The sequence below is a fragment of the Centroberyx gerrardi genome, chromosome 13 (assembly GCF_048128805.1).
Source record: "Centroberyx gerrardi isolate f3 chromosome 13, fCenGer3.hap1.cur.20231027, whole genome shotgun sequence".
Lineage (NCBI taxonomy): Eukaryota > Metazoa > Chordata > Actinopteri > Beryciformes > Berycidae > Centroberyx > Centroberyx gerrardi.
Genome location: NC_136009.1, coordinates 20,194,459 through 20,220,478, shown reverse-complemented (window position 1 = coordinate 20,220,478; position 26,020 = coordinate 20,194,459). Strand labels below are relative to the sequence as shown.

General features: G+C 41.0%; 2 protein-coding genes across 2 annotated transcripts in view; one reads left to right on the top strand and one right to left on the bottom strand.

Annotated features, from left to right (window-relative positions):
- Positions 1-1,320: 1,320 nt before the first annotated feature.
- LOC139912321 (von Willebrand factor C domain-containing protein 2-like) lies at positions 1,321-6,055 on the top strand. Its single transcript, XM_071900084.2, has 3 exons — positions 1,321-1,872; positions 3,226-3,355; positions 3,746-6,055. The coding sequence occupies exons 1-3, from the start codon at positions 1,516-1,518 to the stop codon at positions 3,922-3,924; spliced, it is 666 nt and encodes a 221-aa protein (XP_071756185.2). The 5' UTR covers positions 1,321-1,515; the 3' UTR covers positions 3,925-6,055.
- Positions 6,056-11,174: 5,119 nt separating this feature from the next.
- Positions 11,175-26,020, bottom strand: part of b4galt2 (UDP-Gal:betaGlcNAc beta 1,4- galactosyltransferase, polypeptide 2) — a 122,909-nt gene continuing 108,063 nt past the window's right edge. Inside the window, exons 6-7 of the mRNA XM_071900082.2 lie at positions 19,564-19,668; positions 11,175-11,325 (exon numbers count right to left, since the gene is read on the bottom strand). Coding sequence (XP_071756183.1) covers positions 11,175-11,325; positions 19,564-19,668 — 256 coding nt within the window. The remainder of the gene's footprint in view (positions 11,326-19,563; positions 19,669-26,020) is intronic.

The following is a 26,020-nucleotide window of genomic DNA, read 5'->3' as shown; positions in this document are numbered from 1 at the left end:
ATTTTGAGGTCTGACATTGTTTAGGAAAGACTCCACTAAACTGTCTTCTTTAAATAGATACAGCAAGGCATCACAAAAACAGCGAATAATGGCAAAAGTGAAGAAAACATGAATGATGAAACAGGTGTTACCCATTGAAACTGCATGGGAATGCTGCACCCAAAAAACCCATTCCTGACAGAAATATGAAGAATCAGCTTCCTGATGCCAGCTCACCTCAGAGTGCAGCTCTGTGTACATGTCCAGCAGGGAGTCCCCCAGCACCCCACGCACCTCTGGCAGCTCTGACTCAGGAACATGCTCCACTATCAGGCTCCACAGCGACTGGCGAGGGCACCAGTACTGGTTTCCATCAGTAGACTGCATGCGAACGGCAATCTAGTGGGGAAGAAATGGAGAGAAACACTAACATTATAGTCAACACCATATATATAGGTTTAGGGGTCTGAATCTTTTGAAGCCTGAAACTGAATAAAAAATAAATTATTAGCAGGTTAAAAAGGTTCCAGACACCACACCTGTTATTACTACAATATGCAAGTTTATATGAGTTTGCAAGTGTACTTTTAGCTAATTGAGGGATGGCAGCAATAGCCTACGATAATAGCCTCTCTACTGACACAGGAAAGCTAACCGTTAGCTAGCTAGTTAGCTGCTTTAGTACAAGTTATTTAGCTTTTGTTAAACGTAAACGTTTAACAAAAGGCGTCAGTGAGCAATTCATAGTACACTCTATGTCTGACCAAGACATTGTCGTTCAAAAGTTTGGGAAAACCCGGTAACTGCTATGTTTTCTATGCTAAACAGAAAAAACAAACAAAAACTTTGTTGCTCACCTTGTTGCTTCCTTGTATCCAGTGTAAACACTCCAGTTGCCAAGGGGGAAATATCGCGAGGCAGATCTGAACTCTCGACAATAGGGATAAAAGGTATCAAACTAGAAATAGAAATGTTTTGCATATCGGTTCAGTTGTGTTTTATTACAGCCGAAAAATAAAATAGAGCCATAACCAAAGTAAAGGTTTTGTAAAGTAAAACAATAACAGATACGGATTTATTAGTGATTGAAATATTTTGCTAAATACCTATTCAGCCAGCCTACTACGCTTTGAAATCTTAAGTAATTTCCAACAATGAATTTCTGAACATAATGCATGTGTTCTTTGAAAATGTACGGACTAACAGGCTGTGTTTCTATTTGAAGATGTAAATCTGGGGGGCGGACTTCAGCTGCGACTGGCGTGTGAACCCCCAGAGAGGCAGTGAATAACTTTCCCTCTGTGAAAGTTTTTTCACGGCTCTTTACAGGATTGGGCGCAGCCCCAGAAGACTGCAGTGAAAGGGCTATAGAGGTAATGCCGAGGATTTTGCGCTCAGTAACAATGTAACAAACTAAATATTTGTGGATGTTAATTTGCCTATACCAAATCCCAACAGGACTAAAGTGGATGTTTCACTTTGCTGAGGTGTTGTTCAACTTTTTGTATGTTTTGGACGAGGTGGATCAACTAAATCATGGCAAAGCTTTCAAATGAGCGCCTCTCCTCGCTGCGCACAGTGCGCACGGCCGTTTTGGCACTACTGCTTTGCGCACAGGCCGGCTTTGGCTTCTCGGTAGCCGGGCAGCAGGAGAGCACCTGCGAGGCCAACGGCAGCGTATACTACGTGGGGGAATGGTATTTTCTGGACTCTGATCACTGCACCCAGTGTGAGTGTACCACCGAGGGCTCGGCTTGTGCCCGGACTGAGTGCACCTCTCTTCCTGCTGCATGCATCCATGTCAGCCACTACCCCACCGACTGCTGCCCCAGGTGTGAGAAGATCGGGTGTGAGTACAGGGGAGAGGTGTACGAGCTGGGACAAAACTTCCAGGTAAGCAAGGCAATGATACAGCTTGATAAACAGTAGCCACAGTAGATGATATAAATAGTTGATGCACTGGAGATGGGCAATGTTGGCCTTCAGAACGGATGGGGATTGGAATGACCCAAGGGTGGTAATATTCCTGTAATATTAGGCCTACTATAGGGACTTGAAGTGTTTGTGGTAGGCCCTATAGTAGCCTACTATATGATATATATTTTTTTATCTCCAAAATTGTCCATTTGCACTATATCACAATGAAGTGCTACCAGTGTAAAAGAACGATAGTAATCCTATAATAATTTTTAGAAGGACATTGCACAAATGTCACTGCATAACTATAACATCCGATGGTGATACAGGAGATAAATAGTGTAAAATACGATATGGCCACTATAAAAATATTGAATACCACAGACACACTGTAAGCCCCTAAACTAATATCAGAGGAATATTATATAGGGATTTTTCGCAGAACTGAGGGCCGGACACTATGCAGTGGAACTGCTACTGTAAACTACAATTGGTTTGTCCAACACACAAATAGCGTAAAAACAACGGTGTGCCAAGAGTGTACAACTCTGTTGATGTGTAAACTTTGATCTCATTCAAGCAGGTTTTACCCCGCCCTGCTACAAACCACTGACCCGTGCCATTCCGATGCGCAATTACGCACACACCTATTTTGGATGAAACTTATACCTATCCGTGGGTTTTTTCCCTAAACTTGACTGTTCTAACTATATGAGGCTAGATAAGCCTGTATACATTTATGGCTGTGTATTTCCTCCCACAATCTCTGAATCAGATTGGGATATGATGGCATGTAACTCGATTCTGCTGTAGGCAAGAAGAGGTAAATGGCGCCCCCTCTTGAGAAAGCGCTTGATGACAGTTAGAAGTAGTGTGTCATACTATTTTATCTGCCTATATCAACAGTTAACTCCCATTTACAACACGATTGGACTATACCGTCTTGTTATGATCCATATTATGTATATAGTGTATGGTATGGTATGCTATACATAATTTTTATTTTGATATACAAGAAAATGAACAATGTACCTTGAATGTGCCTCCTCTCATTATGTCTCTGTCTGTGTGTGTGTGTGTGTGTGTGTGTGTGTGTGTGTGTGTGTCTCTCTCTCTCTCTCACTCTCTCTCTCTCTCTCTCTCTCTCTCTTCCCCTTCAATCAATTGCCTACCCCTTGTGCTTGTGTCTTTGTATGTGCATGCATGTGCCCTCATCTACATTTGTGGCCATGCATGTGTGGGTGGTTGTGCACGCAATGTGTGTGTATTTGTGTATGTTTGTGTCTGTGTGTATATGTGCGTTTGTGTGTGTGTGTGTTTTCTTCCCAGCCATCAGAGTGTGAGCAGTGCACCTGTGACAGTGATGGCATCGCCCGCTGTCTAGTTGCAGATTGTGCCCCTCCACCATGTGTCAACCCCATCTACCAGCCCGGGAAATGCTGTCCTGAATGCAGGGAGGGTAAGTCCACATTACCCTGCATGTAGACTTCTTTCTGTAGGTCTACCATGTGTCACAAATATGTCTCATATGCCTTGTGAAGCTGTGTTATTCAATAATATCACCACCACTACTAGTACATTCATTACGACATCTGTAGTGTGTGTGTGTGTGTGTGTGTATTGCGTGGTCTTGCATTGTTAATGATGTTTGTATTATAACGTAACTCTAATTGGTTATTTTTATCTGTTGGTTACACTAATGTGGTTTATTTTTATGGTTTGGTGGTTGTGTATGCATGCCTGTCCTCTTGCATTCATATGCATGTGCTTTCTTGCATGTGGTGTGTGTGTCTGTTTGTGGTGTATGTGGGTGCAATCACACTTACCTGTATTGCGTGTCCCCCTCCAGGCCCTAACTGCTACGTTGACGCGTCCCGTAGCCAGGTGATTCCTGCCGGTGAACCCGTCTGGGTCGACTCCTGCACAAAGTGTCGCTGTCATGACGGCCAGGACGCAGGCTACTGGGAGGGAAACCGTCTGGCCACCTGTGCCCGCCTCAAAAACTGCACCCCCGAACAGCAAAACTGATGAACTCTATCCCCAAAGAAGCAACTGTTACCCCAAAAATACACAGTCCAGTACAGCTGATCAACTGTACCCACTCTATCTCCAAGACCCTGCTGTACCCTCCAACAACATGATCCAACAGAACTGAACAGCTGTACCTCCACTGATCCAACCAAACATGAAGGATTAGCCATAACTTAAAAAATTCAACAATCCAACAGAACTGAAGAAGAACCAAAGAACCAATTTTAACCCTCCAATAAAACACCACAATCCATCAGAAGTGATGAACTGCATTTCAGAAGAACATGCCATCAAACAATACTGCAATACTGATGAGACCTGGGGAATTCTATAATGTAGTGGGCAACTGTGCTCAAGATCAGGCCTTTCACACCCTTAGTCCCTGTTCTGCACATCATGAACAAGGCAGAAATTATGTTAAAATAGACAGACGAGTTCATCCCAGTCAGCAGAGCAGATGAGCTGTAGTCCTTGAGAAACAATGATCCAACAGGACTGCAAGCAACCAGAGATAAACAGGAGTGACAAACTCTCCATTTAAAACTTGTAGTGCAGTGTTCTAAAAAAAAAGACATTTGGTTTTGTAGGACCTCAACCACACCCAACCCAGCAGCCGGACACAATTAAAAACTGAGATGAATTAGGAAAATGTCTGCCACCGGCTTGGGCTCAAACAGAGACTTTGCTCATCACAACACCTTGGTCCTCTTATATTGTATCTGTCTGTCCACAAATTATTCAAAATGTTGATTGGACTCACTCTGTTTTATCATTTCTTAAGAGAGAGGAGAAGACATTTATACCCCTTAGTTCCCTAAGAGCGTCTCTTATTTCCAGATATCTGCTTTGGAGTGCAACTAAGTAGGTGAAGTAGTGCTGATTCCCTAGTAAGGATAGTGGGATTTGACTGTATTATGATGTTGAGGAGATTAGTTGAGAAGCTGAGAAGATTATTGGATGGGAAGAATCTTGTAATTAACTTGTCATGGATTGATGCAACACCAAAAAAGTATGCACAAACTATGATGCAACTTAGACTATAGGACATGGCTTGGGAAAGCAATAAACCTTTTGTAACTGTTATATGAATTTTGCAGTATACTTTTCATACTAATTGAAATGTAATGTATAGGACTATGGCATAAGGTATGACTGTACAGTAGTTGTAGACATGGGCATATCTGTAAACTGGGCTTCATTTAATGAAATATTAATTGTACATGTACACTGTATTGCAGAAAAAAATAGTTTGTCATTTACTGCATTATTCATCTTTTGTCAAGAAAGAATGTGTTTGTCATAGAAACAGTCTTTTTCAAATTTTCACAATGTTATCAGTGCACACAGCGATCACTGACTGTCTTTTATTTCACATTCAGAAACAAAGTGTATGGTGAAACGTAGCTCAATGTGTATTGTCAGTCTATACAGGTTTAAGATATACATGCGGTACTTCTTCCTAGTCCTTTGTCATCATCTTCCAATTCAATCATAAGGGACATTTTTATGAAAACCAAAAGAAAAAGTGTGTTATTATTTGTTTATGTGCAGTGCTTGGGCCCATGCTGGCATGGATTGACTTTACACATTGTTCTGTAGGATACCCAAGCCATTGCTGCACAACAACACACCATTACAACTGACAAGCTGTCATTACAATTTGACTACCTTGATTCTGCCTGAAAAGCCTTTTATATAAGGTTTGAGTCAATCTATCTGCACGGTTAGGGTTTGAATTTTAAGTTTTAGAGTTAAAGACACATTCTCATTCTTATTTTAATTCTTATTTAATCAGGAAGATTTACTAAGGAACACATTTGTATTTACAGCAATGGCATGAGAGGATTAGTATTCAATTCAACCAATGTAAAGTAGCTTGAATAGATCTGAAAAGCACTCTGGCATAACTATCATATTCACTGTTGACTAATCATAGAGAATGACTGTTGCTGCAGTTTCAATTTTTCCTTAATTGACTGAAATGAAAGGGAACCGATGCCAACCTCAGATCATGTAGTGTGAGATACTGTGTGACGCCTGTTATTAAGTTGTGCTTTTAATATACACCGGCTCTAATAAAAAAAACATATTGTACAATACTTACGATTAAAACACTTTTTCATGTCCATCAACTATCTCTGTCTTTCTGGTTCCTCCTGCTTTGCTTCTCTCTACCTTAAGCGAACTGTTTGTTGTGTTTTTATCCTTTTCTGATCAAATAACAGTTTGGCTTGTCTCTGAGAAGACACAAGTCTGATTTCCCTGTAGAGTTTTTCCGCTGACAGTTTGGGGCCAGTGCTCTCCTCAAAACAATAAAAAATAAGAAGTGTTTGAAAGTAAAAGATAGAGAGAGAGAAAGACTGTTGCAGCATCTGTGCTTTATTAGACGTTATATAGGGATGGTGACAGGAAGGATGGAAGAGAAAGAGAAAAGGGATGACAGCAAAAGCCATAAGCCAGATTCAAACCCCAAACAGCCATAGCACCTTAGCACACTGAGTCACTGGGACCACACAACCACCATGGTAACAGGTTTATGAGGGTTGTTATGGCAACAGGAGACAGGGTCGCCAAAAGCCACAGATATTACATTAAAAAGCTCTGGGATCATCTCTGTCTGCGGGTGAAAACTAATTTCTTATGAAGTTCCCATTCATCAACTGGAGTCGAGTTTGTACTGTATTTTTCAGTACCCTGAGGGAAACACACACACACACACACACACACACAAAGAAATTGACAACAGCATCATCACACAAACTTTAACCATCGGATTTATTGATTGTATAGAAAAAGTAGGTTTGATATGACATAATGCATTCTATATAAGATATAACATTTTCAACATTCAATGTACAAAAAAACCTAGCTAGAGATACAGTAAATCTTTAAAAATGCCCACAGGCCTGAAAGTCCTGTCTGCTGTCTGTGGCAGACCAGCAAAAATGTATTTGAAAACCGTTTCAAATATTTCACCACCTGAGGCGCGCTTGACTTCTGGAACGGCTTCAAAAGTCAAAGTGAGTCAATGAAGGAACATCAAGCGCTCCTCGTGGTTTTTCCTTTTCTTCCCCCGAGTCATTGAAACGTATTCAGATACTATTTTACCCAAGTTTCCGTTGTTGATCTTTACATCTCTAACCACCATCATTTGTTTATACACACTGCTGCCACGTCTCTCTCTCCATGTCTATCTCTTTCTCTCATGAACCCTCATTCCTCATTTTACAGTTTCTTCATATAACTGTCCTGATAAAGAGGGAAACGGTTGCCTGTAATGTATCAGAGGAGCCTCGATAAATCTAAAATTGATCTCAAATTCAATAGTGTAAGTGTGCGGAAAATGAGCAACAGATAGTCTTTTTGCTGTCATCTAGAGGATAATATGGATTTCACATCAAAAGGTGAGTATGCGGCAAAAGAAGATGAAATGTATTTGGACAAAACGCAGAAAAAAGCATGATTGCATTACAAACTCAACATCAACCAAAACATTTTTTAAAAATCTCGAAACAAATGGCACATAGCCTTTCCATTAAGTCCATAAAGCCTTTTGATAATATCATGTCGTGATATCCACACTATGACAAAAGCTAATTTATACATAGGTAAACCTGTACAGCAAACCAATTGTGGAAACTACACAGTGCAGAAGAAGAGTTTGTATCGACCTCTCCGTGTGTAGTCTCCCTACTGAGGACACTAAAACTCACACCCAGACGGTTAATGCACTCTGAAATTAAAAAAAAAGGCATCAAAATATATGAGAACAAGGGTGAGAGAGAGAGAGAGAGAGAGAGAGAGAGTAGGATGGGTAGCAACAAAAAGGGAGATAAAGGGAAGAGAGAATTAAAGCAGAGGCACTGATGAAGGAGAAGAGAATGATGGAGAGAAAAAGGTAGAGAGTGGGAGATTGACTCTGAAAATAGTGATTCAGAAACAGGGGGTTGTGTTCTGAGAGAGAGAATAGATAGACAAATGAAGATAAAGTAACAGTGGCACAGATTCAGAGACACAAAGAGAGGCCCTGTCAATATCTATTGAAGGAGGCAGCGCTCTTTGGAGACACAGCTGTGCATGTAGTGGGCCTACAACAGTGTGCCATTGACACATAACAGCGTGGATTGGCAGAATAAGAAAGAAAAGGCAATGAAAGGGGAGATAATGCTGAGAAAAAGGGAGAACTGTGTGAATGTGTGTGTGTGTGTGTGCTGGGAGTGTGTGTTGGGGAGAGGCGCAATCAAATCCTCCAACAGGCTCCTGGCTAAGATAACAGCGAGCCAAACAGATGGGAACATTTTCGCTTCAAGGCCGACCAAAGAGAAGACTCACAATACATGATTTTACCCAGATGAAAGGGCCCACAGCAGGCTTTCAGATACAAAATGTCAAACAATTAGAGCATCGCACACAAATCTTCAACAATTAGGCTGTCGGACGCAAATTTCAAAGGTAGGGGGGAAATTGGTGGCGTAGGTTTTTATCTTCGCAAAGTGTTTTTTTTTAGGCTTTTTCGGAGCACAAGACGTTTTGAGATCTTGAATGGCCAAAGGTGCTCATTTCAGTTCTTAATCAGGTCAGCAAGGAGACCATCTTCATCACATGACTTCACCCAAAGAGAATGACCTTTGAATTATAAATAAACTCTTGAGGTGCTGTATGACTTCCTGCCCCTCGCTGTATTTAACTTCTGAAGGCATCAGTTTGGCATTTAGGCATTACCAAAATAGAGAAAGGAAAGAAAGAAAAACAACAACAAAAGGAGAAGAGTGACAGATAAAAGCTTAAAACAGTCAAAGGCTTTCATACGCTGATGGAGGAAATCATGAACCAAGATTTTGTTTGTTCGTTTTTCACAGAAGGAAGCATATGCAACTCATGAGACGGTACATTGAGTTAAGATTTTTTTAAATAACAGCCTGTTCCTTGTCTACTGTTGTGTGTCTGCATGTTCTGTCCTTAATATCAATTTAATTGTTTCAATAAAAATACCATATATTGTTGAATGTTTGATTCATTAAGCCCATCATTTCTGAAATATGACAGTTTGATAAATGAGATTCTAGCAAAGAATTGACAGTTGATGATAATGAAATTTGAAGCAGAAATAGGGATGTCAGTCAAACTGCTCAAACGATAACTTCTCATTACTGCCTTAAAATTCACAATTTCCACCAGCAGAAGACTATTACCTTATAATTTCCTCCCCCATGGATATGATAGCCTTTTCTGAAAAAGATTGAAAGGATTGAACAGATAACAACAGAAGAGAATGGCGTAGTTATAGTATTAATACAGTTTTTAATGAATGGTGATACTTTTTTATTAAACTTCCAGGTTACGTCGGCGTCTAAAAAATGACCTCCAAAAAATCATTAATTCCCACACCAATCTTCTCTGTGGAGCCGAGGAAAAAAGTCACAAGAGTCAGCTTTTATTTCCACGAAGCTTTCGTCTTTAAAACAGGAGCCAGGAACCTATCCTGACAGCTCAACTCTGATTTTTAACCCTCTGTGTCACAGATATTTTCAGTTAAGACATGTCCGTGGTACTTTTTCTAATAAAAGAAGTGGATATTTCTACTTTTCTGCTAGTACCTAGGACCAATGGTGTACCTCGAAGGTGCAATTACATCTTTTGTATCTTCTAGAAACAAAATATGCCTATATGGACCTCTATCTTTCTCAGAGTGAATGATAGGGGGAACACAAACTTTCTGGAAACCTCATCTCCAATTTGTGCCACATGGGGTTAAAATCACAACTGAGCCTTCAGCATAAATCTGGCCTATTGTCTTCGGTTCCTTCATTTGAATTCAAAGGTGTTCCCCAGGATAGTTCCACCTCATTGTATTCTGCACAGGAGAAAACCTTTCATATCTTCAATATGTTTATTCTTGCTGTAAAACTTTTGATCACTCCAACAAGTCTGTTTCTGTTTCCAAAGTTTTAGTCTGTGTATATATATAAAAAAAAGAGACCAAAAGAGAGTTCTCGGCTGTTGTTGTCGTAGTTGACGATGATCAAACGTGTGTTATCTTTGTGTCCCAGCACTGTTTTTTGTCTCCTGCGGTAGATGCAGGCACAATACACATTCATTAACTGATACTGGAGCATCTGATTGACTAATAAGATCCCCGACCCAAACGTCGATATGTGAACCGTCCAGTATCACCACTATGTGAATCGTCCAATAGCTTCGATATGCGAGTCATCTGATATCTTTGATATGTGAACCACCTGATACGACTCCACTGACCACAACTGCAAGTCATCATATTATATTATTGTCATACTGTAATTTGCCTTCAATAGAAATCCTTTTTTCTATCGACCTCCATTGTGAATCCTTTGATATTGACTCTCTTGGATGCAGACACCAGCGCTCTCTTCCATCTTTTTACTGTATGCTACTGAATGTATATTTTTGCTGTCGCTTCAGTCTGTGCTCAATAGGAATCACATCTCTGTATCTCTCTCACTTTAGTCCTAGCAGCCTCTTAAAAAGCCCATTCACCATTGGTTAAGCTACAGTATGAGGGCTTGCCATTGGTCAATTTTCAGTATTCCGAGGAATGCTGTGAAAGGAATCCATTGGATGCTGTCCCGTATTCCAAGGTATGCCACTGGATACTTTCCAATGTTTCAAAGAATATTATTGGCTAGTCTCTAATCTTTCATGGACAGTTCCTGTTCTATATCCCAGCTGATGCCATCGGACACTCTCCAATATTCCAAGGAATGTTACTGGCTAGACTTCCAAGTTCCACTCCTGCCATAATTCAGGCAAGTTTGACGGCAACCATTGGTCAGCGCTTGATATTCGAAGTCCCTCCATTGGTCCAGACTCTAACGTTCTGAAGTCACTGATTGGTCAAGGTAGAGAGTTTGCAGCCTGCCAATTGGCTGCTTGAAAAAGGACGTGGGTGGAGACAGCCTGAGTCCCGGTTAAAGAAATGGCAAACTGAAGTCTCAGTCAGAGAGAAAAAGAGAGGTAAAGAGAAAGAGAGAGAAAGAGAGACACACAGAGAGAAACAGAGAGAGAGAGAGAGAGAGAGAGATGTGCTTATGATTCCTCTTCCTTCTCCATCATTCTTCCCTCTCTCCTCCACATCTTTCCAAATATCTGAGACACGTGGTTCTTTCTCTCCTTTTCTCTCTCTCCTTCCCACCTCCTTCCCTCTCTCCACTCTATATCCCTCCAGTCCGTGTGTGTCGTCCCCTTCATCCTCTTCTCTCTCTCTCTCTCTAGCCCTTGAAGGGCCTGGGCGGGGGCTTGCCGATCTCCACAGAGATATTTGTGTAGAGAGGGAACCTCTTGACCTGAACCAGTCTGTAGGTCAGAGAACTGATGCCGTCCCTCTTCATTGTGTTCTTCGTGTTCTGTATTTTATTGAATCTGATGGGAGAGAGACAGAGTGAGAGAGAGAGAGAGAGAGAGAGAGAGGAGGTGGAAAAGGGAAATAGGGCGGACAGGGAAGAAAACAGAGACAATTTGAATAATGATGGCAATAATCTTTTGGTCAGTTCGATTCAATTCAATTCAAAGCTTCAAGATAAAAGATCAACATTTTTACATGAAATCCCTCCTTTGTATGTGTGTACATGTGTGAGTGGGTCTGTTTCATTGCCTGGACAGAGGAGGATTTGGGTTGCTGTGTGTTCAGCTCTTAGACACACAGCATCCACCTCATCGTGACTATCAGTAGTCTAAACAATGAATCTATGACTCAAATGAGCCTATTCTGATGCATCATGTTCTGATAAATATGCATTACATGCTGCATTATGCACTGTAGGAAATAATATTCCAGATTGCAGATAATTATATGTACGAATTCATCATTAGCCATGTTTTCAGTTGGTTTATTCAAAAGGAGGCACACATCTGGTTTCCTTTGCTATGCAGATCTCGGCCAACAGGTGGTGCTAGGACATTGCACTGTGACTCAGCGGAGACTATTATCTACTATATCGTCCTGTGGTGTTTGAATTACGCTGGAATATCCTTTCCTATTGGCTGTGATTCAGCTGTTACATCAGCAGCTGCTTTGCATCTGATTTTAGGGTTAAAGATAGAAAAACAATCCACGTTGAGTGAAACAGTGCTGTGCCTTAGTTTGTGTTGCGACCTCTGGCATTAAAATGGGTTGATAACACAAACTATTCTGCAACTCTTGTAATAACATCAATTTTTCCAGCCAGCCAGAATGAAAATGAGGCCATAGTGTGCCAATGTCTAACAGCAAGTGTACAAAACACCGCGAGCCGTCTTGTCTTAAAATACTCTTCCTTTGTGTGAACAGAGAGAGAGATGATGTATGTGAACGACCAGCCGTGCACACTCACTTTTCAAAAGATAGCAGTCCAACAAAAGATGTCTTTTTTATGATTTGCTTGGACGTACAACCAGTCTGACACAGACCACCGAGTCTACAGAGACCTGTCAGATCTGACTAGCGAGGATCTCTCTCCCTCTATCGCTTTCTCCCTCTCCCTCTCTCTCAAATCAAATCAAAAAAGAGCTTTATTGGCATGAATGGAAGAAGGAAAAATGTTGTCAAGCATCTTTCCCTTGAACAATAATACAATAAGATATAAATAGAATTATGCTTTCTCTCTCTCTTACCGGGGATTGGAAGTGCAATCTAAAAGGAAGGGAAATTAGTTTAAGAGAAAGAGAGAGTGCAAGGAAAGGAAGGCAAGGAGGAGAGAGGAAAAGGCAGAGAAGGATGAGTGAGAGGTTTATACTCAAACAAGAACTAGATGATATGAGAGCATATAGGGGATAGATAGACAGACAGACAGATACATATATTTGACAGATGGTAACACTATTTCGATAGTCCACACGTTCTACAACATGTCAGTTGACTGTCAAGATTTGTCTCAACAGACAAGTAACATGTATCCAACCAACCACTAGTAGACTATAAGGGGCATCTTAAGTGCTAATCAACAGACTTCATCAACTGAGTTTCTGTTGACTATTAAATGGGAAGAAACACATTCCTGCATATGAAATTGGTCCATGAGTAAATTGCCTTACTGTCCTGTAACCCTAACATTAACCAAGTTTTATCTCCCTAAACCTAACTCATTTCTTCTATGTGCCTAAACTTAACCCTGACCTTAACCAAAGTTGTCGACAGTCTACCAATAGTGGGTTGATAGTAATTGGAGCAGGTAGACTTCACAATCAGCTTAAAGGTAGTTGACATAAATTACAGATAGTTTGTTGTACATGTGTTGATAGTCACCTGAAAATATCTCAAAATGGTCTGCTGAAACCGCTCTTGCTGACAGTCAGTCAGCTGATACGCTGTTGAATATCTACTGACACACTGTTGAGAGTCAGCAGTGGACTATCGAAATAAAGTGATAAATGGAGAGAGATGGACGGAGCAAGACAAACAGATATTCCAATAGAGTGAATGAGAACTAGAGGGAATAGAGGGAACTCTATACAAATATATCAAACAGTGTGACACACACGCACACACACTCACACACACAGGAAATATAAGACTCAAACACATGCACAGCACATCTATATCTCTATGTATCATTTCAAAAATATCAGTCTTGCTTATCCCAAATATTTGTCCTTTACTGTACTATACAAAGATAGAGGGTGAGACTGAGAAAGGGGGATGAATCCTACTTACATATTCACTGTATTGCAGTGTAAAGAGCTAGCTACAGTAGGACTTAGGCCGTCTCATTAGCCTGATTTCCAGTTGGGGTCCAAACTGGGCTAAGCAGAGCTCTATTTTAATTCCACCCAGTGTCCCCCAGGAAAACATTTCTGGGAATCTTTTAGGATCTTAACAATAGCTTATCATGCCAGCTATGGAGAGTTATTTTCCTCTGATGATATATACTTTAGTAGGTCCTGGTAAGTCCCACTTGACCCTGTTGCAGAAAAATGTCTGTATGAATTCCAGATTAGAGAGTGAACTAAAAGCCCCGTTAATGGCAAATGCTATTTTATAGAAGCCGCACACACACATACACACACACACACACACACACACACACGCATCCATCCACCCACACACACACACACACACACAAATGCACACATACTGTATCTGCACTGTCCCAGGATGATAACTTATGAATGGAATATTGAACAATGCTACAGTGCTAGTCATTCATTTGTTATGCATGAAGCACCGTTGCTAGACAGAATGTGTGTGTGTGTGTGTGTGCTAACTGATACTAGGGGATGGTGATGAATGTGGCTCTTTCTTCCTTCCGCTGGCCCGATATCTCATTGCTATGCCTAACCAGCATCTCAGAAGGGCTGAACGAATGGACTCCAGTGTGTGTGTGTGTGTTTGCGTGAATGTGTGTGCGTGCGTGTGTGTGTGTGTGTGTGTGTGTGTGTGTGTGTGAATGTGCAGAGGAGATAGCAAACATTCATCAAACAGTCCAGATACTGCTTCCCTTGGTAAACGCTGGACATGAGGCTGGTACTCCAGATAAACTCTCTTTAAAGGCTCAATCATTAATCTGAACCTAAACAAAAGGGTAGCCCCGCAGCTGAAAACACAATATAGAAACAGACACATGGTTTAGTTGTTGAATAGACTGACAGACCTCTTTGTGCATGGCCTGACACGTAAAATTGAGTTTTTACAGTATTTCAAAACACTAGTTTTGTTTTCGGTTTGTACTGGTTGTAGATGGAGGTGTAAAACAGGCTTGCATCTTGAGTTGCTCAGGGATGAGAAAGTTGTGAAACACTTTTTTTTGCACTATTGGAAAGTCCAACTCATCTAAAATCTGGGCATTTTCACATTGGACATGCTCAAAAACGTCTGGGAGGAGATTTAACACTCTCACTCTCTTTCCTCCCTCTTCAACCTTCAACTTTCATCTTGTTTATTTTCCCCCCTATTTTTCCCCTATTCCTTATTTTTCTACCTCCTCTCTCTCGTGACTTTCAATCAAAGAAAATGCCAGACAACTGGATTGAGTGATTGAATGGCTGTCTGAAGGTTCAAAAAAAAAAAAAAAAATCAAAAACAACAGAACAAGAAATGGAAAACTTCTTTAAGGTGATGAAAAGTGATGAGACGAAAATTTTGTCTGAGGAGAGAGAGAGAGAAAAAACAAAGAACACTTTCACTCCAAACCTCTCCCCTCCACTCACACTAGCTAAATACTGCATTGAGCTGGCCATTTCTACTTCCACAACACCCCAGTTCCTTTGAACCATGCTTTATTTAAAAAGCCCAAATCCGATTTCTTTTGAAAAAAAAAAAAAAGAAAAAAAGAAAAGAAACATTAAACCAAGATTTCCGAGACATTATAATGAGTGTCCAGGAGGGCTGCAAAAAGGAAGTTTGCACCAAGTAATAGGCCTCTATTTTCTGCCCCTCGCCTCAGTTATGAATAATGTATCGGTCCCAAATAAATAGCGTCCCTGTTGGTGTCACCTCTTATTGAGGAAGTCTGGTCCATGGACCAGAGAGAGAGAGAGAGAGAGAGAGAGAGAGAGAGAGAGACAAGAGCGATGAGAGAGAGGAGGAGGAAACAGGAATTGAGTATCAAACACAGACACACACACACGCACACACACACACTCAAACACACACACAAACACTTTCTTTCAGTCTAGTGGCTGATTTATTGATTTTGATGAAGGCAACTAGACTAGTCTGACCCAGCCTGCTCCCATCTCTATTGGTGTCATTTCAGCAGGCAATTACTGAGAGATCGTTGAATCTCTCACACACACAGACACACACACACACACACACACACACACACACACACACACACACACATACACACACATACACACACACGCGAAACAATGATGGATGACATATTATGCAGGCCTGGTTATTTTAGACAGTCTTCACATTTAAGATATTGCTAGCATTTTCCAATATAGATTGTTAATTTTAAAGATGAACCTCTCCTAGATGGATGTCTGACATCTCACTTTCAGCAGGTACTTGTTGCAGGTAAAAAAGTGTCTCTGTCAATTATTTTCAGTTGATGTCACAGATGCCAGTTTTGGCCATTTTGCCTTCCTCAAAGTAGGCCTACCTATAAGGTGATGGATTTTGTCTGTCTGTATGGGCACACTGCATGTTATTTTTACCAAATAAGAACCCACATTAAATCAAATTGCAGTGGATAAAAGGTGTAGAAATGTTCTCTCTTCTAGCTACCCAGCAAGTCAGCACATATGATGTTCCAGCAATCTTTTGAGATAAATAAGTCGCTAGTTGTTTCCTTCAGTTTCTATTAGCATTGCTAAAAAATGCTAACAAGTTGTTTCGCAGTGAAGCAGAGCGAGAAGTGCCTGCAGAAATGTGAAAAACAGAATAGAAACTACATGTAGGGGGGAAACACCATTCCACTGCCACGGTCCTTGGTCTGCACTCCTCAGTCTTCCACAAACATGTTTCAATTAATTAGTCTCTGTGAAAACAACAACTCATTCATTTAACATTTACAGTCTCTCACATCAGCAATGGAAATGTCCTTATCAAGCTCTTCAAGCCATAAGAGCACAGCTGCCTGCATTTTGAGAGCCGCCTCAGACAGTTATTATGTACATTAAGTGTGTACTTGTGAGCTCGGTTGGAAGTACGCCGCTGACTGAATGTGCTTCTTCAAGTGTTCAGAGACGCTGGGAATGATTGTAAAGAGGAAGGGAGATTCAACAAACATGTGTAGACACTAAGACTGATCACGCCTGCTTTTGAGAAATTACATGGGCGGATTGTATAAGAGTAAGAAGTGACGGCGTACAATTGCTGTGATTCCTTTTCTCATTTAATGATTCAGCAACAATCTGACCTAAACCTGCACAAGTGTAAAGCTTAACAGCACAAGAAGAAATAACATAAAGCAGAGGTTTGTTTTCAAAATCATTCTCTGGGGACTGACATTCTTGTACTGCAGGTACTTTTCTCACACCGCTTTCCAGTTCTGTGAGGATTTTTGTAGAATTTTCCAACAAAATGTACCTTTTTATTGGCCTGGAGTACTTTATTCAACCTGCATTATGTATCAGAGACTTGGGAAGGCTAAGGCAACACACAGTCTACACCTTTATACAAAATTATGATAAAAAACTTTTTTATTATAATAAAAAGTCTACACATGGCCTTTTAAATCTTTTTATAACCCAATTGAGGGGCCACACCCAGACTTTGAACACTGCAGTAGCGCAGTTCTGTCAAAATGCTGCAATATAATGTCGTCTAAAATCAAACTAAAAGAATATTGGAAGAGGGAACACAGTTCACTATATCTTTATTCTCCTCTAGCTACAGCAGCTATCGATTTTTGTGTTGAGAGGCATCGTTGTCTGGCCTATCCAGGCATGAAAACAGGGGCTCTTAGAGGAGAATAAACAGTGATAATCCATGTTTAAGCAGCTTAATGTGAGGTGCTATACTCCTGGTGATTAATGTGTCTAGAAGGGCTCATCTCTGCATACTGGGTCTCATTCATCAAGCCATAAAATAACACATTTGTACGGGAAGCATTTTTACACATTTGTCTGAAAAGCAATTTAAATGGGTGTAGCCAAAAGAGCAACATTTAAGCTGCCGGGCCGCATCTTTCAACAGCAATGTTTGGTTTATTAAATATGTTTCATAATGGGCATTTCATATCTTTCAATAATCAGAAAGGCCACACCATGGTCTTTAGGGGATTTTGTTTTCTCAGTCTTCTGACATTTTACCATCTGCAGCCCACAACCATGAAAAGTGCTTATTCTAACTTCCCTCCTGTATTAAGTCTGTATCTCAACAGTGCATCGTACTGCAGCTGAAAATCAGGAACATTGCTTTGACATTACAGCAGAGTGAGACTAAGCACTCAGTAGATCAGGCATTAAACACACATATTTCAGCAGAAACCAATTTTAATAAATACTGTGAAGTTTTCAGCATGGGTTTTCAAGGCATGCATGTTGTTTATCTAACGTCTCCACCCTTCTGTATTTCATCAGCTGGTAGCATTAATCTTTTAGTGTTCATCTTTCAACATCTTTCGCCATCTTTCATATATTGATATATTAATTATTTGGGTATTACGGTACATGGCATGTGCCTCAATCTGCTGACCCATGGAGCACTCACTGTTATCATGTGCTTTTCAGGTATGAAACACTGAAATGTATCAATGTGTCAGTATCCTAAAGGCCATGGGAGTCACCTGTGAATGTTCTCCCGTCCTTCAACAGCTACTGTTGAGCTGCCTCATGCTGGGCTCAGATTACAGGAGTTTTAAAATCCCAACCGATTTTGAAATTGGGTTGCATCACACACATAAGGACAAACTTTCTTCTCTCTAATCGCAAGCAAGCTCACACTACAAGTTTAGAAAATAACGGTGCATCATGCACTACAAGGTATTATTAAGATTATCTTGCCCAAGGGAGCTGCTGTACGCAACGTGATCATGGGCACGAGGCAGATGGAGGCTGAGATGTGGGCAGCATGGGCTGTCCGTTCTTCAGCGAGAACTGGAGGTGAGAATTTAACTGTCAGTTTTAATATCTGTTTTTATATCTGTGGTATGCTAGCTAGCCTCAAGGGCTAAAAGGTTTACCGTTGCTATAAGCAATACCGAATCGGGGATACTTAAAGGAAAGACCCACCCTCTAATACTTTTACCCTGTCACATACCATCAATTTTGGATGTTTAATGCATTCCATTTTGTGTTGAATTGTTGTAATTGACTTTTTTGCTGTACCCATCTCAACCTGCCTCTTCTACTTCTACTTCAGTTAGTGATTTCCTCTTTCCAGAATGATTTACGTCAAGCCGCAGAGAACGGGCGTGAACATCTTGCTTTCAGTCAAAGGTGGGTGTCTAGGCATATAGCAAGCTAGCCAACTAGTTTGTGAACACTGGGGCGTGTCTATGATCACAGCCCCTTACTCAAAATGCAACATGTCTGCATTCTGGACTATTGAGGCTATACTGTTGGTGGAAATATCTCAACGTGACATGACACCGTTTAGGCAGTTATCTGCAGAAAATAAGAAAAATATACAACCAAGGAGTAAAATGGGCCCAGAAATGCAAGATACATCCCCAATAGCTGTTTTTTGTAGCTGTTTTTTAAACAGTGTTCAAGTGTTTTGGGGTGGATTTTTCCTTTAACTCCCAACTGCTCCTGTGGAGATGCTCAGTGGATGACAGAAGCAGAAGACTGTGACAGCTCCCAGGTGTAACTGTGCACAGTGTGAGTGAAGCAGGGAATTGCTGAAAAAGAGCGAGAGTGATCATTCCACGTTCTTTGGTTAAATAAAGGTTAAAAACACCTTCAGCAGGGTCTCCCTGATGGGACAGAATACCCTGTACAGTGAACAGTAGCATCATGAAAAACTACTACTACTCATCACTGCTGGCCTTATATTGCACAAAGGTGCTGCTCATGTGTCCAACCAGTGTATTGCTCTGTAGCTAACACTAATTACAAGGACATGATATTGATAGTGTGCCCTTTGCAGCGCCGCGTGGGTATCATTTTCACAAATGTAGATGAAGATGTTGGAAAGAAATGTCTGAGTAGTGCAGCTATGCAACAAAAGCAGCATCATCGATCCAATGCAAAGCAAGAAAACAAGTGTGGACTATGATACAGTACCTCTGCGGGTTGGGCTCGTTGTGTTTGTCTCTCTCGTGTTTAATCATTCTGTAGCGGCCGATCCGAACGTCTGGCCTGGACACCTTCATACCATTCAGAGTGATCCTGCAACACATACACATACAACATCTGTTAGAGAGAGAGACAGAAACACAGAGACAAAGACAGAGACACAGAGACGGAAACAAAAAGGAAGAAAACAGCCAAAAAAGAGAGAAAAAGAGAGTAAGAGAAAGGAGGGTATGCATGATTGGAGTGAGAGAAACTACACTGACTTTACACCTGTTAGCACTGTGCTAACAGGTGTGCTGTGGCAGCACAGTGTTATAACTAAAAGAATCACAGAGCAAAATATTTAATTCATGCGTTGACTTAGCCACTACAGTTGGAAAATCACCAAGCCTGGTGTGAATGCATCATGCACCAGCCTCAAATTGGTTGGTGCTTGTGTGCCTTCTACCGTACTGCCCGGTGTACGAGCGCACACTGTATTCCCCTTATGCAGGGCGACTGGACTGTGCATTGCAAAAAGCGTTACGTGCGAACAAACAAACAAACACACACACAAAGCCCCAAAATAAAGGACAGCTGTGGTCAGAGACTTATTGCACCAAGTGAAACTGAAAATGTGCAACTTTGGGAGCTGTGCTGAGCTTTGGGGGAAAAAAGAAGACGAGGATTTGGATTGTGTTTTTGTTTAAACAAGCATGAGATCAGAGCGTTCGGACAGAGTGGTAACATCGTATTACCCCTAAGATGCCATAGCAGGGGAAATCTGCACAGAGATTTATATCTAATGCAACAACAAATGGAGTATGAGGCAACACAAACAACAGATCTGTTCCACGCAAAGCCCACCCTAAACCCAGGGGTCGGCAGCAGGCATTGATATTCACACCTGCAATATAAAGGATTGTGTGTGTGTGTGTTTGTATGTAGCATTGTGTCCTTAAGAGGGAATGAACGATTTGTATTTCTGTTGCAATGCTCTGATTCTTGCAGTCTCTCTGTCTTAAAATGCATCCATGCCTGACATTACTCCTCTACAACTCCTCTTTTCTCCTACCTGCTCCTCCTGCTCTATCCTTCCATTGCCTCTTCTCATCTCTTTAATTCTCTCCTTCTCCCCCTTTCCTCTCTCCTCTTTCCAACTCCCCTCTCCTGTACTGTTTTCCCATCTGCACCTTTCTTCCTCCTTCGTTTCCTTCTCTTTCTGCTCTTTTATTCTCCCTCTCTCTCCTCCTCCTCTCCTCTCCTGCTATGTTCTCTCCTCTTCTCTGCTCTTGGGTTCAACCCATATGGATTTTTGAAGGCCAATACCAGTATTTTTGTATTGAATCTGCCGATAGCCAATGTTTTGAGCTGATATTACATTTCTTTTAATTCTTTTCCATTTTCATACCAAAAAACTGCACAAGTTCCAACCATTTTTTAAATTCTTGTCAGGGTGGAAAAACCTCTGAAACAGCATCATGTAACACTAAAACTCTCCATTGAAACCCATGAAATGATTTTATGGTTAGTAGCTGTTTAAGGCAGAGTGACCCGTTGCACCTATCCAAATGGCAGCAAACGTCTGGGATACACTAAATGAAGAATTCATTTACAAAAACATTATTGAACCATTAAATTAAATTCATTAAATTGAATTAAATTAAAACACTAAATTAACAAATATGCAATGTGCAAAGAAATAAAAATTTCATTGCAGGTTTTACAGACTGTTTTCATGTAGCTGTGGTCAAGGAGGAATCTGCATTTTATCGGCAGTGGATCACATGACCGATCGATATCTGATATTTAATAAAAGGCCAATATTGGCCTGATATTATCAGCAAACTGATTTATTAACTGATTTATAACAACGGTTCTCTCCTCTCCTCCACCCGTCCTTTCCACTCCTCTCTCCTCCTCTCTCTTTCATTTCATATCCCTTCCTTTCCTCTCAGTTGTCTCCTATACCTTCTTTTCCTCCTTTCCTCTCCTTCCATCCTCTCTTCTCTTCTTTTCACCTATCCACTTCCCCTCACCTTCCCCTCCTCTTTACGTCTTGCTTCTCTTCACCTCCCTTCATCTCCTCTCCTTCCCTCGTCGCCCCTCCGCTCCTTTCCTCCTCCTGTCCTGTCCTCAACTCTTTTCCTCTCCTCTCCTCTCATCTCCCCTTCCCTCTCCTATTAACTTCTCCTGCCACTTTCTCCTCTCTTCTCCTCTCCTTTACAGACAGGCAAAATGTAAATATCCCAGAATGCAGCCCTGTGGCATCAAACACACATCATCCCATAAGAGGCAAAACTCAAACTCCATCAAAACAACCCTTCCATAAATAAATTCATTGGAAAACTGAATAACATCTTTGCCTCCCTCTCTCTCTCTCTCTCTTTTTAAAGTCTCGGTGACTTTGCTGACTTGGCACACACACATACAGTAGATGATTGCCTTTGTCAGTGTGTGTATGTGTGTGCACGTGTCTGTTTAAGTAAGCATGCATGCATTTACATAATTTAGACCTTTATTATGGTGCCAATCATGTGAGAGAGCGTGAGAGTGAGCGAGACAGTTTCTTCCTCATTTTTTCAGAGAGCTTAGTAATACATTATGCACAGTTCTGCATCTTTAAAATAATCTCCTTTGTGCCCGTTGCCCTACAGAGAGTGTAAGAGTTGACTGCTGTGATATCAGCTAGGGATGTGAATCTCTCTCTTAAACCAATTCGGGATGAATCTCGATATGTACTTTGCGATTCAATACAGGGAAGATAGCTTTGAGCAGGTCCACAATTAGTTTATTCATTTTTGATTTGATCTGGTATGATTTGATTCGATTAAGTGCCATGAAGAACAATTTAGTTTACTTGGTGTCCTTATTTTGACTCTGGTTGGGACTCACTGTCAAAAAAATGGCCTGGTAATCAACATTACTCAGCTATAAAACAGGATTTTAGGATAATAATGTCATTAGCATTATAGCAAGGCAGCTGTAGAAAATAACTGACATTTCTTACCATCTGCTCAATTTACTGTCACATACTGTACGTTTGTTTGATATTTCTCTGTTACATAAATGGACTTTTCAACATTTTACATTCTTTCAGCAATGGGAAAATTAGACCCACTGAGAGAAATATAAACATTTTCCAAGCTACACCACAAAAAAATAAAAGGATAAGAGCTAAGCATCCAAATTGAAGCACTGTGGAGGTGACATTGCTTCTGTAAATTTAACTAACTGTAACATATTGCAGTGATAGAATAAAATGCAATGGGACACTACTGACTTTTTTGTTTGTAGTTGACATTGCAATGCTTGGTTTACAGTAAAATGTAAAATCAAATGTATCACTCACTAAGTGCATGTGTTTGAAGTTTGAAGAAGCTGAGGAATATTACCATGAGTAACCAAAGTCCTCAGACAAATCGTGGCGTTTGACAGCTTCAAACTAGTTTGACTGCATAAACACTTCCAAGTTGTTGCTTTGAGTTGTCAAGTTGTTCCAGTGAATATCCCCACATCTTGTGAACGCAGCATGAACTGCAGCCACAAAAGGAGGGGGTCTAGTTATAGCAGTTTGAGGGAAAGATGCAAAAGAAAGAAACACTCAGTGAAATCAATATTCACAATTGTGACTGTCGAATCGGATTTCCCCAGTCAAAAGACGGCCAAAACAATTTGCGAAAAAGTCCCCAATAACTTTCACCCTGTCTCATATGTTTGAATTGGTGAAGCTGTGTCTTGCAGTTCAAACTGGATATTCGTTACACCCTTAACACAACTAATGCTTCATGACTGGATTTTTTACTGAAGTACCTGGATACATTTTGCTTACATAGAATTCAACAGTTCCTGCCATATAACATAGCCTAAAAAAACAGCACAAGAGGCTAGTGGATTAGCCTGGGCTGACTGTGGGACAGCCATAAAGCACAAACGACTATCAGAGTGGCCCAGTCTGCTGATGCAAACCTCTTACTCTTGCAGATGAAGGTGTTAAAGGGATACGCCGAATTGGCAAATAAGCTCTTTGTTGTGGTGGAACGATTAGTGGCAGTTTCAACTCTTGTGTGCCCAGTATTTAGTGCAGTAATGTCGCAAATGTGAAAGCTTGAGGTGATGTTAAACTAGCTTGTAACATCTACAAAGCAGCCACAGTGTTCTCAAGTATTAGCAATTAAAAAAAATACGAGCCGCACCGAGGAGAAAGTGCGGCCGGTCTTCTGGCCGCTCCGACATAAATTGATCTGTTTATTTGATTGTGTAACTTATTATATTGTGTTCCAGCTTTTGCAATGCTGCTGTATCTCTGCCTGCTTTCAAAAGCCTCTTTGAAACACTCGTGAAATTCTCCCTGAGGGTGGGCTCCCCATTTCCTCATCTGTCAATATGAAACTTTGCTTGATGATTAAATGCTGGTCCAAGACTCTTTTTCAAAACAGGTATTATTCTACACATGCTGCTCATACAAATATGTTGATACACTGTTTGATAAGGGAAGTGTTGTTATTTCTAATACAGTTTGTTCAGTTTCAGAGAGAGAAAGCTCTGAGAGAAACAAGATGCAGTACGATGAAATGTCTCTGACAGAAACATCTTCTTAGTCTTTGACTTTGTTTAACAAAACACACTTAGGGTAAGTGAGTGTGTGTGTGTGTGTGTTGAAACGAGTTGTGCAGTAACGATTCAACTTGCTTCTCTTCATTCTTGTAAAGAGCACAAAGTTATTTCTTTGACCAGCGAAATACTTCAGCAGTGACACACACACACACACACACACACACGCACACAAGTGACATAGTGTGACAGTATAGTATGAATAGTATGTAAGGGACAGGATACTGAGGATACTGTAGAGCGACTGCACTCCAGCCCTGGTGGAAAGCTGCAACACATGGCCGTCCCCTGTGTGATGTATATAATCCTGAGCCGACACATTCGACAGCCGCCCTAACTGAAAAACAGCAGGAGGGTGGCGGCTGTAAAATTCCCCACTGTCGGGGACCTTTAAGCATTTTATGAGTTTTTCAGATAGCCGGAGTGAATACAGATGGGAGCCATTGGATAGACAGATAGAGAGAGAGAGAGAGAGAGAAAAAAAAGCGGAGAGAGAGAAGTAGAGCAGTGTGTTTTTCAGAGACTCGGTCAGGATCGCAAAGCAACAGCCTCTGGCTTTTGGCCTGGAAATTTCAGTTTATCTATCTATCTATCTATCTATCTATCTATCTTACTGACTTTTTATAGCATTTTGTTATTTCATAAAGTAAAGATCTGTGAAATTTTCATATAAATGAATGTCCATTTTCCTTCTCTCTAGATTGATATGACACAATAGTGATTCAACCTAAACCCAGTTCATGAAAGTGTTTACATTTTCTGTTCTAAACACCTGGAGTCTGGTAGGACTTTCCTGGGAAAAATCCTCTGGCAGACTGGAAGGGATGTTTTTTTACATTTCCGGTTTGTTTGAAATAATGGAATAAATAGAAGAGGAACTGGGTAGTTAGCATGAGCAGTGATAGCCACCATGGCTGAACAGACAAAGAAAAGAGCTGTAGCCACCTACAGAAACTCAGAGCGCATCAACAGAAAATCCAAGGAAAAAGACGTCACAGCACTGGACACACTGTTTGATTGACAGGTGAACTCTGGGAAGTGCAGTGCAGAAACGCCACAGCAATGAACGCTGAGCAAAAGATGCAAGAGATGTCGCCAGAATAAAATAAAAACAATAAATAAAAACAGGATCTCATGGATTACCACTCTTAAGAACATTTCTATGCAAAAATTCTTCTGAAAAAGTCACCAAAAAAGAAAGAAAGAAAAAGAAAAATTCTGACAACCAGCAGCAAAGTGACACAAAGTAGTGACTCCAGGATGTAGTCTACTCCGGCACAAAGGCGCCTTGACCATTTGAAAAGCTCCTAACCTTGTGAAGCAGGGTGGACTGTCCAGCGCTCCTCCTTAGAAAAATATCTGCCAGCTAATATGATCTACCATGAAAGGTTTCATTTGCTGCCTCAGGCGGAGTGGTACAGTACGTGTGTGTGTGTGTGTGCATTTGAGAACATTATTATAGCTGTCTGGACAAGGGTTTCAGTCCTGCAGACACACACACACACACATACACACACACACACACACGCACACACACACCCACACACTCACACAGAGACCATGGCCCTATTTGATTGGATTAATCAGGAATTTCTCCAGCTCTCCTCTCCTATTCCCACCAGTGGAGTTAATTGCATTAGAGCAACGGAGTGGAGGAGAATTGGGAGCTAAGTCCGATGTCCTGCCTCAGTTCCCACTGCCTGCGGAAATGAGATGGGAGAGAGAGAGAGAGAGAGAGAGAGGGGGGGGGGGGGGGGTAGCAAATATACAGACAGACAGCGAGAAAGTAATAGAAAAGTAAGATGTGTGTGTGTGTGTGTGTGGACATTAGAGAAAGTGCCTGTGTTGCAAG

Excerpts from the sequence above, each read along its gene's own strand:
- LOC139912321 (XM_071900084.2), top strand. The coding sequence starts at position 1,516 with ATGGCAAAGCTTTCAAATGAGCGCCTCTCCTCGCTGCGCACAGTGCGC. Across the intron at positions 1,873-3,225 it reads AGCTGGGACAAAACTTCCAG|CCATCAGAGTGTGAGCAGTG; the intron begins GTAAGCAAGGCA and ends TTTTCTTCCCAG. Across the intron at positions 3,356-3,745 it reads CTGTCCTGAATGCAGGGAGG|GCCCTAACTGCTACGTTGAC; the intron begins GTAAGTCCACAT and ends GTCCCCCTCCAG.